Consider the following 15,406-nt stretch of genomic DNA (forward strand, 5'->3'; position numbering starts at 1 on the left):
ATTTGACAGATTCTTCTAAATGGAAAACCAGACAGAGGAGCATAAACCCGTGTTATCCATATACACTTAGCTTGGTCACCAGGAAATCACACAAAGTCAGTTTTGTGGCTGGTAGCTTGTTAGCTGTGATGACTTCATATCTGGGATAAGATCATGATTTCCATCATGAAATTTGATTCACTTATTTGATCTCGATTAGTGGTATTGGGTTTCATTGAGATTAAAAACAAATATTTCTTTGATATGATCTTGGGAAGATTAATGAGGAGTAGCTTGTAGTTCTCTACCCACAACTACTTGTAAATCATAGTTGTTGATCAGAGTCTCACATTGTCATAAGTCACATGCCCAGAGAAATAGTCTTTCAGTGACAGCTCTTCTAGTTATATTCTGAATCACAGTCATCAGAGACCAGTCACCTTACAGCTTCCCCACTGGGCATTCATTCTCCCTAGTGTCACAGAGCTTGCCAGCAGTGTGGCTTTTCTTCCCCAGGCAGCAGGGCTCTCCACATGGACAGACTCTGCGTCTTCCCATATAGAAACTTACTTGGTTAAATTAAAGCAAAACAAAACAAAAGAGCAACACTTAATTGTGGATCATTTAGGAAAAAAAAAAAAATGCTGTTTTGTTTTGGACTTTCTGCCCCTTCACCAGGCATTGGTAGAGCAAGATGTAGCCACCTGGATACAATGTCATCTGCTCTTGTGCTGATTGAGATCTGGGCACAAAGTAGAAAGCTGCCTCCTTTTGTAGCTCATCACATGAAGATGTGACATTTACAAGAGCATTGTCATTCTGAGTCTCTGTGAACTCAGTGCAGTACTTGGCAAGTTTGTCTAGACAAAGTAGTCTTAAATGTGGGCATCTGTTTTGCATGCAGTGGTTAGGCTCTTTAGAGTTCCCATGAATATCACGTGGAATTAACCCCATCAATTAGACTTTAGAGTTGTTCAAGTAAAAGGACATGGCCTTGTGGCAGAGTGCCAAGCACATGGCACTTTGAATAAAATAGATGCCTTTCTGTTACTTCCCCTCTTTTACTGTCTGATCATCATTCTGTGTCAGGTGGGAATGGGAGAGACGATGAGCCTGCAAATAGAGTATCAAGTGAGGACAGTAGTTTTGTTCCTGGATGTGTATTTTATACAAAGACAAAATAAGTTCATGCATGCATGCATATGTACACACACACACACACACACACACACACACACACACACACACACAAATGAAAAGGCAGTTGAAGGATGCACCATTGGCTTCATGTTGAGTTGGCTTGTTTTAATTATGGAAATGATGGCACAGAGACTGTATGTTAGCATGGGTTAGTGCATACTTCAGTTTTGTGTGAGACTTCTCTGATAATGTATTTCTTTTTCTATTTCCAAATGTGATTAATGTGCCACATAGTATTAACTGTGCTCTCTCCCTAAAGACATCAAATGGGAGGCAGCATGTAGAAGCTAAATTATTCGGAGAGGATCAGTGATTGATTTAAATATAAAAGGATTAATTGGTCCCTGAACCAGGCTATTAAACTGTACTGTGATCTTGACTGAAAGTGGAAGAATTACAAATGCTTTGCTTAGAATAAATTAATATATTTTTGTGGCTTTTACTCTTTTCTTCATTGTTTTTTGTGATTTTATGTACTACACTCCATTGCATGCTTGTTTGATGCAGAGGGGATTTGGTGCGGGTGCTGATGGAATAGGATGCAGGGCAGAGTGTCCAGGGGAGTTGGAGGGATGCCCACAGACTGGACTTTCTAGGAACCATCACCCATCATGACTCTGAGCATAGAAGTCAACTGTTACTGAGTGGGAATCTAAAGTTCTCATTCTGTGGGACACTGTTAAAGATGAACCGTGGGTGAATGGAGCTCCTTATCCGTTGCATAACTACATTGAAGGTTCAGCTCTGGAGGATAAATGATGTAAGAACACCATAGCCAGAGAAACAACAACAAAATCAATTATTTCTAAGCAAACAGTATTACTTTTTCTGATTCTTGCTCACAGGTGGACACTTGAGGCAGGCATGTGCTTCTTTCTGAGACACCTTGCTCAGTTCTCCTTTGCAGGAAGAGGAAGTGTGTTTATCCACTTCCTGTTGGGATTCTTGTATGCCTTGCTCTTACATGGTGGTCTGGGTAACAGAACAGTGTTGAGCATGTGGCTGTGTGTGGCAGTCTTTGGCCGTCTGACACTGTTAACTCTGCTGAAGGACAGTGCCTTATTTATCTCTGGCAGTTTGAGCTGTTACATCTACATTAGGGATGAGAGAAGATAATAGGCAGTGCTTCCCACTGAAGGTAGAGGAAGCCACGTGTCTGGCACAGCTCTCGGGCACTGGAAGAGTGTGGGAGCTAAATGCACGCTACCAAATAAGTGTCTGCTCCTATTTCCTTTTCCTTTTGCTGGAAAGCTGTGGCCTTCTTTGAGTACTGGTGAGTGAGAGACTCAGCAGCGCTGAGGATGCAGCCCTGTTCAAGTAATCTCATGATATTGTACACACACACACACACACACACGCACACACACACACACACACGCACAGTAATCAAATGGGGGGAAGGGAAGGTCCTCTGGGTCCTTCCCTCGTCATTTTCATGCTTCCTTTTATTCAGAGTGCCTGAGATAGCTGATAGGAATCTGAGACCGAGGAAGTAGCAGACGGGACAGCGAGGCTGCTGGGAGAGCAGTGTGGAGAAACTCCTTTCCAGGGGAGCAGAGTCCTCTTGTAGCTGGCTCTTGTTAGGGCTTCTTTTGTGTGGCGTTTGGCTGTGGGGTGGCCACCTGCTTGCTGTTGTTCACCTGAGCGATGGCAGCATATTGCAGCTCCCATCTGCTTTGGATTTCTTGGCAGGTCACTTCTGCTGCTTGCTGGGTGTGCAAATCTAGGCAGATGTCAGAAATCTGAACTCTACCCTGATTGCCACTTATCCCCCCCCAATGGGTGTCAGAACCTGTCATAATAGTTGGATGTTTTTGAAAACCATAAGCACACATTTTATGATTTTAAAATATACCATAAAGCATACAGTTTAGCAGTGGGTTTACCATGCAGGCAGGCAGCCAGACCTGCAGAGCCTAACCTTTGGTCCTTAATGCATAAGACATCAGCATTGAGTGAGGAGCAGTAATGAGAGCCTCTCCTTCCCTTTCCTCCTCCTTTGCACCCCGTGGGGATCTAAGTTTGTGCATTTGTTTGTTTGTTCTTTAGACAGGCTGCCACTTTGAAGTGCCTACTGGCCTCAAACTCATAAAGAGCTACCTGTCTCTATTTCCTGAGTACTGGAAGTAAATATTGTTAGCCACCAGGCCTGTCAGCATGACTATGAGTCACCTATGATAAATGCCACTTTAATCTGTGTCTTCTCCCATTGAGTGTTAAGTGAGCCGTTAGAGACTGGGGACAGGTAATCTGACCTAGAGGTAGCGTCAGGAGAAATTAGGGTTTAGAACTTTGTTAAGCCTTCTTGGATTCTGTGTATTGACATCTGTTGCTAAGCCCACAGCACTGACAAGAACAGACCTCGTGCCCCTTATGCTGTCCTAAAATCAGTCTTATATTGCTTTGTTCATCTAGGTTAGTCTCAAACTCTTGCAGCTTCTTTGGACCAAAGACAGTTGAGTTATAGCCCTGTGAAGTGAGGTCCCAGGGAGAAAAAGTAGCTCTTTAGGCTATGACACAGATGTGTGCTGCTCTAGTCCAGTCCAGGAGGCCTGCAGTCTCAGAAAACGAACGTGCCACCAAAGGACAGGTTCATTGCCAAGGAATAGCTTAGCACTAAGGAGAGGATGGTAGGAAAAAAAAAAAAAAAAAAAAAAAAGCTAATTTTACACACGTGTGTGTCCATATGTTGCATGCACATGCATGTGTGAATTAACAATGTCCAGTGAGGTGTCACTGCATTAGAAGAATGTGCCTGGTAACTTTTTTTAGTGGAGTGAGTCTTCACTGAAGTCTGATGGTAATTCAGATTTAAAGTTCTGCACCATCTCTCAGAACAAAAGTATTTGCAGCTGGGACCTCTGAGGTGATTCAGTAGCCAGGCTCTTACCGCCAAGCCTGAGGATCTGAGTTTGAGCCCGGGACCTGAGTGGGGAGAGAGGGCTGGCTCTTGTTTGTTGTCCTCCCAAGTGCGCTGTGGTGTTCCTTCAACACACACACACACACACACGCTTTTAAAATTTAAGAAAAATAATATGCATAGTGTCATTTCATTGCCTTGTAATATTTAATTTATTACAGGAAGAGGAAAGAGATACTGAGACCATCTTAGACTTCTATGGAATAATGTGCCCAGGCACTGCCCTCTGATGAAGGCTGAACCCTGAAGAGCAAGAGACACCAGAAGCAAAGGGGCCACATTTGTCAGGGAGACCATAAAGCTTCAGTGGACTTGTAGACTTAGGCAAGAGGCTTAGTCAATGACGACACAGAAAATTCCAAAATGATAGTCTATTACACAGAAAGCTTTTATAGATAAAATTACCTGCATGTATTCTCTATTGTAAGTCTGTTATCAAAACACCTTACACCTTGAAAAGAATAGGAGTTTGTTAATATTCATAACACATTTTGAGAGCACATGTAATAGCTGCATTCTGAAAACTCAGTGCAAGATGTAAAAATACCATTTAAAAATATAGCAAGAGTGAAATGATTGAGTGTGACACTTTCTTCCTTTGCGTTTATGCTAGTCTTTCCTGGGCGCCTCAGTTGCAAGGCGGGCCAGTCCCTTGTGCTTTTTAAGTAAACAATCTTCCAAGAGCCTTTTGGTAAAAAACTATCCACCTTAATAGGAAATCTTTAAAAAGAAACAAAAACCCTTTCGAGGTGGACTTCACTATCTCACACCATGCTGAACCCAAGCAGCCTGGTTTGTATTGCTTTTTTTTTTTTTTTTTTTTACAAAACAAAACAAAATAGTTTCTTGCCCTCAGTGCACTGCACTCCCCACACTTTGTAAACTTTATATTTATTTTGCTTGTTGTGTGCATGTGTGCGCAGCTCTGTGGAGATCAGAGGACAGCAGCTTCCCAGTTGTCTGTCTTCAACTCCTAGCCTCTGACCCTGCCACAACCTCAGATGTCGCTTGCACACTGCTGCAGAGCAGCCTTTTCCATAAATGACATGAATTCAAGCAGAGATCTGAATCCCAGGCATGAGGGAAGGGCTAGACAGACAGATGTTCTTGTCATTTATAAAATATTATACAGTCTATATCGTTTATAAAGTGTTATATAGCTATCACTGAATTAAACTCAGATCTGACCTCTAAGTATAGAATTGGGTATGGTGCACAAGCCTGTAATCCCAGCTATTCTGGAAGCTATAGCAGGAAGATTGCAAGTTCAAAAGGCAGCTGGGCTAAAAAGACCTGAGGTGTAGTTGCAGGAGAGCACGCACATAACATACCACAGCACTGAGCTCCACTCTGACACTGCACACCTCAGACTGTACTCAACAAGGACAGGGCTTAGAACCCTTCTCTCTCTCCTCTTGGGTCCATTTACCCAGCCCTACCACCCTCAAGCGTACTTCTGTCACCCTGTAAGCTTCTTGTAGGGAGAGCCATGATTCATGTCCCCGTCATCACTTTGACTGAGTGGCTGTGTGTTCTAACCACATGCTTCCTGAAAGGACTTCCTGAAAGAACAGCCGATGTAGCAGTGGACGTGTGTAAAGAGAGGGGTCAGTTATGGGGGTGGGGAGCTCCTATTCTCACAAAGCTTGTTTTCTAGTAAAGCATTTTCACCAAAATTTTGCATATATTTTAACCCAAAAACTCTAGATGTTTCTTAGTGTCTTAGAAAAAATGGTAGAAAATTTTAGAAGAAAGGCAAACATTTTAGAGACAAGTATCACAAACAAAATTACACATTCATTCAGTCCCTGCCTGCATCAAGTCCAACTACGTGCAGCCCATGACCAGTTTACCCTTGCTCAGTGATGACCAGTTTACCCTCGCTCAGTGGATAGGACATCTCAAGCCCTGTGGTGCACAGGAGTACGGGGCCATATTTGGCCTGTATTACATTGCTTTAAATGGGAAAGATGAGGAGTAGAAGGGCAAATGTTCTTCTACCGAAAGAGCAGCAGAGCTAAACTCAGGTGTGACAGAACGCAGTATCAGCCATGAGCATACAGCCCAGGAGTGTGCAGTGACATGCCAGACTTTCTTTTCACCCTCATGCTGCTGAGCTAGTGAGCACCTGTGTGGATGGGTGTCCTCTATATTTACACACCTGTGCACAGGTCATTCTGGAGACAGGTGAACGCGTTATTTAAAACACCGATACCTAGGGACATACCACAGTGTGTTGAGGGGTGAGGGATTTACAAACCACACTGCCAGATTAACCAGGAGTCCTTTGAAACCAACTGTTTAGGTGGCTTCTTTGTCTTGAAATAAGGAGAAGCTCTGAGGGAGCGGGCCTACCTGAAGCAGGCAACATCCTTCTGAGTCTGGCTCAGAGTGTAGTTCTTACTTTGAAAACAGTTCAATAAATTGTCTCAATAGCATCAAGGCACTTAAAATGACATTTTATAAACAAATTCCAGGCAATTACTATACTTTTTGCTTTTACTTTTTAAGCATGACACAACTTTATTTTCTTAAAACAGATGGAAAACACAAAGAACAAACCTTATGGGATCTTTATTATTATGAATGCTTTCCCGTGGTCATTGTTTTTCTTAAATGTGACTTTTGAAAAATAAAGCTCAGGGGCCCAAGAGGTGGTTTAATGGTCCAGAGAGCTCTCTGCACAACCATGAACGGAGGATGGACAGGTGGGGCTTGCTTGCTTCCAGCCCAGCTGAAAAACACAAGCCCGAGCTTTGGAGGAGAACAGGGCAGTGTGTGATGGAGGATAAACAGTACTCTCTGTTTGTTGTGCATACATAGGTATACACATGGTCATGTATGTACATTCACAGTATCTCTTTGTGGATGTTCACTATGTCATGTGCATGTGTGTCGAGGAGGGAGGAAAAGAAGGGCTTAGGAAACGTTCCTAAAGAAACAAAACTAAAATAGTAACGCAGTCACACAGATTGGAGCTCTCCAGCACCAACATCCTTGCAGTCTACTGCCTCCCTTCCTTGCTCCATTTCTCTTCTGCTTCCCTCTGTCCCTCTTCTCACCTTCTGGAAGCTTTTATGAATACCAGCCCCCTGAGGGGCAGAGAGAGGGCTCTGATTGCTGCTCTTGAGGTTCCAGGCACCCACATGGAGTCTTACAACCCTGCTACTCCAACTCCAGGTGTCCAGTGCCACCTTCTGGCCTCCTCAGACTCAGGCAGGACACCGTGTGCATAAACTCATGCAGGCAAACACATATAAAATAAATAAATGAGAATGTCGAACCCTAAAATACTTAATGCATAATGTCACGTGTATGTAGTTGTATTAGTACAGTCCTAGGTTTTCACTGTTGACTCACAAATCTGAAGTCTTGTTACATAGATAATACACCAGATGATAGGGATCCAAGAGAACAGCCATGTTTGCATGAGCTAGCTAATGAGAACAGCACCGATGTCAAAGCCTGATTCCAGCAGTGCATATATAGTATAACCCATATAGTTTTCTCCGTGTCCTCTGGAGGAAACTTTCTGGATTGCACTTGAGTACCTAACAGAGGTACAGAGACTGCTGTGTCTGTGCATCTTTAGAGACGAGGGGTGAGTGAGCAATAGCACGCCCGTGAATTATCATGTGAGGTTAACTGATGAGATGACACAGACTTTTATCAGGGTGGCCTTCTCTACCATTTTAGCAGTGCCGTGACCATATAATTGGAATGTTGTATGTGGCATCAGAGCCACTGGTAGTCTTCAGAGCCAAATGGGACAGAATGAAGTATCAGGGACAGTGATCATACACACCAGGAACCAGAGGCAGGGCCTGTCTGATCTTACCTAGGTTGCTCTGTGTGACATATGGCCAGCATCCAAAGATATAAAAAGATACTGTGAATTACCTTTCACTCGCCTCACCGCTAGGCTTTAAAACTGTGTTGTCCCACAGAAATTTTATGCCAGTATAAGCAAACTGTGCATGCAAGTACTTCCCCCACTTTCCACTTGGTAGAAGCAAATACATTTTTTGCACCATTTTGAAACCTGTTTCTCCCTTATAACAGTTTCCACTGGAGCGTGCCTGAGTCAGTTTGATCATTTCAGTGGTGGCAGAACTGAGCCTCTGGAGGCAGTAGTCTGCACCTGCCATTGCTTAGCAGAAGACAGACACATCCTCAGAGATGCAGTAAGCTGTCAGCAGGGCACAGCCACCATCGCGTCTGGATGCCCCCACCCCAAGCCTGCTCTCTTTCTTATACTTTTCTTGCCTTATTTAATTATCTTTTTAAAAAATCCATTTGTTTTTAAAGTAATTAAAGGTACAAATAAGTGATTGATTCAGTTCTTTTTAAATTCATGCTTCTCCATCTTTTGTGGGGTTATGTGAGAAATGCAAATGAGTACTGTTTGACATTTACTTAACAGTTCTTTTTAGTCAACTAACTTTTTAAAAACAAATACATCAACTCTCTGCTATTTTGCATACACTAATCTTTTTGTTGAGTCAAGTGCTTTTGCCTTTTTAAAAATGTTTCCTTTTTGGCACTTCACTCCGTTCATTGCTCCTTGTACAATTTACAAACTCCACTCCGCTCTTAGCACATCTGCTCCTGGTTTCCTTCTCGCTCGCTCGCCTGCCTTTGCCCCTGCTTCTGAAGCGCTTTGTTCATTTCCCTCTCCCTGGAGCATTTGCATCGGTGTTTTGACTGTACTTACTTTTAACTGTGTGTTTGTGTCTGGCATTGCTTTTGTTCCGTGCTTCTGTTCTCGTCTCTAGGGTAAAGACCACCACCCAGCAGCCCTTTAGCTCTTTGCACATGCTTCATACTTACTAGCTGATAACTGGTCACATTCCTTTGTGTGTGTACTTGGTAGTAGAGCTGTATTGAACACCCATGATTTCCAACAGTTTCTTATAACCCATGGTCCCCTGAGAGTAATGGGTGCACATAGGGTGTGTCAGGCCAGCCTCTTGGCTGAAAGCTAGCCAGGCCACAGGCAGTACAACTATGTTTTGGTTCTGCCACATGTTAGATATAGTTCATGTTTATACTTACAATTTTTGCAAAGGACATTTTTATAATTGTTTATGTCTGTATAGCTTTAAACATGGTTCTTTTTTGTGAACTTGAAATACATCTTGAAGTTTTTTAAAAAATTCTCCCCAAATAAGCCATACTTTTGCAGTGTTATGCTGAACATCTACTTCCAAGACCAAATGCATCCTATTGACAAAACTTCACAGTCTTAGTAAAGCACAAAATGCCACTTTGTGTGAACAAGAGCATCAGACATGAGCATGTGTGCTTCCCCTTATGGTAATGAGGTGCTTATCCTGTTTTCTGTAAAAGCAGTATACTTTTATACTAGAAGCAAGATTTAAGGGTTGTTTTGGAAGAATCCTTTGAATATTCCCTGTAACATTGTGACCGGGAGCTGCTTCCCAGAGGTGGTGGCTGGTTGGTGGCATGGCATTGATTCATAGGCAGGTGTTCTCGTGAGCACTTTGAGGGATGAGGGTGTGTTACTGCTGGCTCAGGGCCAAAGTTAACAACTCTGAAAGAATATGCCACTGCGGTAATTTTCACTTCATGACACTTGGTTTCTAAAAGTCTGTCTTTTGCTCATTGTGTGTGAAATGGAGAAGTAGATTGTTTCAGCAGAATTCCATGACCTGAGGTAAACTATAAGTGAGATGTCATGGCACATACTATGGTCCCAGCTACTTGGGGAGACAGGAGGATTTTAACTGGTCTGAGGAATGTAGCAGGACCTCATGTCAATAAATAAGTAACAAAGAAATCAAATGTAAATTGCAAAAATAGATTATAAGATGGATGCACCCGAATACCCTATGGAGACTGGATCACCAAGTTGTGGTAAAGCACAGCTCCCTCCATCACTGCTCTGTTGTTATTCTGAGTTAGTGTCCCCTGTGTAGCCCAGGATGACCCCAGAACCCAGTACATCTTCCTGCCTGGAACTCTCACCCATGCTCGGATGACAGGCAGAGAGCAACCTATTACTGCTTTGTAAGCCACTTTAACCCTGTGGTAATGCTGTAAGCTGTAAATAGGACGTTTTTGTTATATTGTACCTAAATAAGCAAAACCATTTTGTTATCTCTAAAATGGGATAATTGTCTTAACTCCATTGCTTTTTTTTAAATCTTGTTCATAATCCACTTGTTTATAATTACTTTTCAAAGTAATTTTTTAAAAGTCCGTTTCCTCCTTTACTGACCTAACAGGGTTTTGAGTGTTTGCTGTGCAGGAGGCCCTGTGGATTCTCTGTCTCTAGCTGTCAAGGTACACTCTGCAGAACACCTGTGAGTGTTAGGAACTAACACCTGTTTGTACCCTGGCAGTGCCATCACCTGGAGGCTGCTGTTTGTCCTCAGCACATGAGAGGCAGCGTGGCTGGGTGGCCAGCAGGGCAGAGCTGTGTCCCAGTCTGCCCAGTGCTGCTTCCTGCCAAGCATGAACCAAGCCCTGGTTCTTTTCTTTCAGTGAGCATCTGTCCTGTGCTTTCACATTCTTTCTTCATGGAGAGAGTAACGTGTGCACAAGTGTGGAGATTGCTCAGCACCAGCCAATCTATCTGATCAGCGAGGAGCATTTACACATGGCCCAGTCTTCACCTGCACCGTTTCAAGGTCAGTCAGAGGTCACGGCTTTGCTCTTTAACCTGCACCAGCACCACCAGATGGGTGGTGGTGGGGTGTTGGAGGAGAGGGTGGGGTGTAGTAGGAGATGGCTTGAACAGGTGGTTTAAAGATTGAAAACATGATCAATTAATGACAAAGAAAAGACCCACTCCCATTTCTCAGGTAAACACGGGCTTAGTGAAGCTGTGCAGTCCTCTTCAGAACAAAGTAAGATTGCCGAGCATTGAATCCAAGGGCTGTCACTGTGTCTGTTGTTTTGCGGTGAAATGACTGACAAAGATGTCCGCTTGTGAGTGACATCTAACTTCCCAGATTCTATAGTAGTTTACAGTTTCTCCAATGATGCTGTTAGTATTATTTCCTTGTAATTACACACAGTAGATAAGTATCTAGTTATAATTTGACTTTACACGCTGGTATCTTCATCAGTTATTATCTTTACTGTTTTGCTATTTTAAAATAAATTTGTCTTTTTGATTCCACTAAGGATTCTAAATCTGTATCTTAATCTTAAGAATTCAAGATTTTTCTACAGATAATAGTTTTTAAATGCTAAAAACTATGAAAGGACTCATTCTAATTTATCATTTCTAGAAATGTCTGGCTGAAAAAGATGTGACATGCAGAATGTAATTAGCTCCCCCATAAGTTCTGATTTGTTAAAAAAATTAATAAAGATAATAAGTCCACCTTAAGTGGAGAAGGTAAGTCTACCTTAAGTAGGAAGAGACCTTGAATTCTTTCACCTGGTTCTAAGTCTTGTCTTACCAAGAGATACCCCTGTTATCATTTACATTTCATTAAACAATAAAATTACATAAAGCTGGGTGGTGGTGGCGGCACACACCTTTAATCCCAGCACTCAGGAGGCAGAGGTGAGTAAATCTCTTGAGTTCTAGGACGGCTACACATAGAAACCCTGTCTCAAAAAACCAAGGGGGGGGGGAAGAAACTATAAAGTTCATGCAAAATTTAAAACAACCCAATTCTTAAAAAGCACATGAAATGTTACATACTATATGCTGTTTCAAATAACCAGATTTATTTAAATTCTATGTTTATTTGAAAATTTGAAGGACCTGACCTCATCTTCAGTATTATCACTCAGAATAAAAGAGTATATGATGATATCAAGGTCAAAACAGAAGAGAAGTAATTTTCTAACCTCAGAAGTTAGGAAAGGTAGTATTAGGAATATGGTCCCTAGAGACCAGGTATTTTAAGTAAGCTGTCTTTCTTCCCTCGTGTGACACATCATCCAGCTGCTTTGAAAAATGGTTGGGGTGGGTGTGGTACACTTGAAAGAAATTGTCTTTATGAAATTCAGTAATGTGGGCAATGTATAAACACCAATAGAGAAATTACATAACTTTTTAAAAGCTGACCCAGGTGTGGTGGTGGTGTGTGCTAGTATTCCCAGCTTTTGGAGGGTGAATGGAGGCAGGAGGATGAGGAATTCCAGGTCAAGCATGGCTGTATATTGAATTAAGTCTAATTTTGGCTATGTGAGATTTGTCTCCAAAGCCAGAGGTGGAGAGTGTGGGAGATGGCATAGGTAGTGCTTGCTACACAAACATCAGGGCCTGAGTTTGATTCCCCGCATCTGCTAAGAGTGGATGTGACATGCCCATATCCTCAGTGCTAGAGTGCCGTGGCAGACAGAGCTGTGGAGAAGAAGACCTCTGACCTCTGTGTATACCTACACACAAGGCTGCACACATATATGCACTGCATGCACAAAGCCACAGGGGAAGAGGAGTGCTTCCCACTCATGGGCACACACATGCACACCCATGCACACACACAAGGCTGCACACGTACATGCAGTGCATGCACAAAGCCACAGGGGGTGTGTTCCCACTATTTGAATGTCCTGAGTTCTCTGGAAAGGATTATTTGGGAGACCTGTTCACTGGGCCACAGCATAAGTACCATGGTGGTGTTTTTTTTTTTTTTTTTTTTTTTTTTTTTTTCTGACTCCACCAAAATGATGTGGGCTTCCAAGACTGACAGGAAGCAGAACTATTGTCAGCTGGAGACTGGAGTTGGGCATAGCATGAGAGTGTTCATCACGGACTCTCAAGTCCGCTGTATGCCTCAGGCTCTGTGCATTGAGACCTACTATTAGGAGCTTTATTGTTGTTATGCTACCGCATATTCTACACATGCCCTATTATTTTTTGAGTATGACTTACATAGTGCGTCTCAGGATCTACATTAGTGTTCAAGTGCCGGTCAGGCCTCAGTATCCATGCCAAATGTGTTCATGTCAAACAGCCATTATTGAATAGACAGGCATGGATTTTAATGTGCAGATGGTTTATATAGTATATGTTGATAGAATTGAAAGTGTAATGCTATCCTCTCTTGATGCCCTCAAAAAATAGATAGTTCTGAAATAAACTTAAAAACCACACTGTGAAGATGACCAGATATGTAGGACTATATGTGATCATTATTCCTCCTTCCCACAGTACTGGTGAGTCCTTATGGCTTAAATGGCACGCTAACAGGGCATGCATACAAGATGTCCGACCCAGCCACCCGCAAGCTGATTGAGGAGTGGCAGTACTTCTACCCAATGGTGCTGAGGAAGAGGGAGGAGTCACGAGAGGAAGCTGAGCTGGGATATGATGATGACTTCCCAGTAGCAGTTGAAGTCATTGTTGGTAAGAAAGCATTTGCCTGAAGAACTTTATTCTAGCTCCATTGTTAATTTAACGAGACAACCACTCGGATAGATTCTCCAGATTGTTGGCATCTGTGCCCTCTGATCTGTGTCTCTGGGACATGTGTTCAGGCAGGTGTGCTCCGCGCAGTACTTCACAGTGACAATGGGCTTGGGTGTTCGGACACTTTCTCAGGCCTGCCTGCCCCTTGCTGTCTTTCCTCATAGGTGGTGTCCGGATGGTCTACCCTTCAGCTTTCGTGTTGATCTCTCAGAATGACATCCCCGTTCCTCAGAGTGCCGCCAGTGTCGGAGGTCACATCACGGTTGCGCAGCAGGGGCTCGGTAGTGTGAAAGACCCCAGTAACTGTGGGATGCCTCTGACACCTCCCACCTCTCCAGAGCAGGTGGTTATAGGTGAGTGCACTGGAGCATGTTTCTGTGGAGAACCCCTAGCCTTTGTTTCAGCACTGTGGGAGTCCCTGGTGAAGGTGATGGAGGCTGCAGAGAAGTAGAGTGCGTGTGTCTCAGGATTGTGCCCACGCCACCTTAGTCTTTATTCCAAGGACAGGGTTGGCACAGTTCTTAGTTCTGCACACCCAAGTCCACATTTCTACACCTGGGCAGGCGGCTATGTGGTTGCCTTGTTTCTGTTTGTTTACAACAAATGGCAGAGACTATATTAGCTTTGTTTGTGTCATGGTGACCAAACCCCTGAGAGAAGCACTTAGGAGGGAGAGGATTTGTCTAGCTTCCACTTACACAGGGTCGGCCCACCATTGCTGGGCCGTGTAACTTTGGGCAGAGCCTTGTAGTGGTAGGGAGTCATGGAGGCAGTTCCTTGCTTCTTGTTGGATAAGAAGTGAAAAGAACACGGAGCAAGTAGCCAGGGCAAGATGCAGTCCCCGAGGGCATGCCCTCAGTATCCCACTTCCCCCAGCAGACCCCCCCACTACCCCCCTCCCCCAGTGTATGCAGCCATTCTTTTTCTTTGTGACAAGCTTAGAATGGCATGAGGGCTCTGAGTAGGTGCTGTGTCCTGTGGTGGTCTGTCCTCTAATGCAAACACTTGGCAAGTCACACACTCATTCATGCAACATGGAGAGATTGCTTGAATTGAGAAGTTTTGTCCTCTGTGTTGAGTGGCAGATTTCCTGTGTTGACACTTGTGGCTATAGTCAGCTTGTTTCCATTGGTAATCCTCCAGCACTTGTGCGCTATACAGTACACATAATTCAGGGATGGCTTACACTATACAGGAGGGTGCACACAGACGGAATGCAAGCACCTCATGTGCAGCACTCGTGAGTCAGCACATCCCTCCACAGCCTTGTGTGAGGCTGCACACAGGACACAGAGCAGAGCTGAACTTTTAGTATAACTAGATTGAAAAAGGAAATACTTCATTATGCTTCGTAGTGATATAAAGACCCTATCTGTATTTTGAGTAGTTCAAAGTTTACTTAAAAATTTGTATTCTTAACAATTGGACCACTTTAAATTTTTGCTTATTTGATTGTTTATCAGCTTGTTTCCAGATACTTAGTGAAATTCGTGTTAACTGTAAAACCAGCCTTGGCATCCAGTCACTTCAGAACTCTCAAGTTCACAGTTCAAAAGCAACAGGCTCTGGCCAAGATGAGTTTTATTGTGACTTCTGTAACCCTGGATCATCATCACACACCTTCCCCCTGGGCTCTGTGTATCATACTGCACTAGTCCTTGGGGGAAATGCTCTCCCACTGTTCCTCGCTCTCTGAAATAATCTACACTAAAGATTCTAGTGTCTTTGTAGTTAAAGGAACTAGTCCAGATGCCTCACGACCCAGTGCTGAGCTATGATATGACACTGTCTGTCGGCCACTCACTAAGGGAGAGGGTTGCCTTGCTCCTGACTGCCAAAAGCTCTTCTGATAGATCAGCTGGGGATGGCGGGCGAGCGGGCTGGCTGGCTAGTGTTGCTGAGACCACCAT

The 15,406-nt window shown here is 43.5% G+C and overlaps 1 protein-coding gene across 4 annotated transcripts in view; it reads left to right on the forward strand.

Moving 5' to 3' along the window:
• Med13l (mediator complex subunit 13L) overlaps positions 1-15,406 on the forward strand; it is a 193,372-nt gene that overhangs the window by 134,017 nt on the left and 43,949 nt on the right. For all 4 annotated transcript variants that reach the window (XM_051176533.1, XM_051176534.1, XM_051176535.1 and 1 more), the window contains 3 exons: positions 10,607-10,752; positions 13,239-13,433; positions 13,661-13,849. In XM_051176533.1, coding sequence (XP_051032490.1) covers positions 10,607-10,752; positions 13,239-13,433; positions 13,661-13,849 — 530 coding nt within the window. The remainder of the gene's footprint in view (positions 1-10,606; positions 10,753-13,238; positions 13,434-13,660; positions 13,850-15,406) is intronic.

This window comes from Phodopus roborovskii, unplaced genomic scaffold, assembly GCF_943737965.1.
Source record: "Phodopus roborovskii unplaced genomic scaffold, PHOROB, whole genome shotgun sequence".
In the NCBI taxonomy this organism is placed as follows: domain Eukaryota; kingdom Metazoa; phylum Chordata; class Mammalia; order Rodentia; family Cricetidae; genus Phodopus; species Phodopus roborovskii.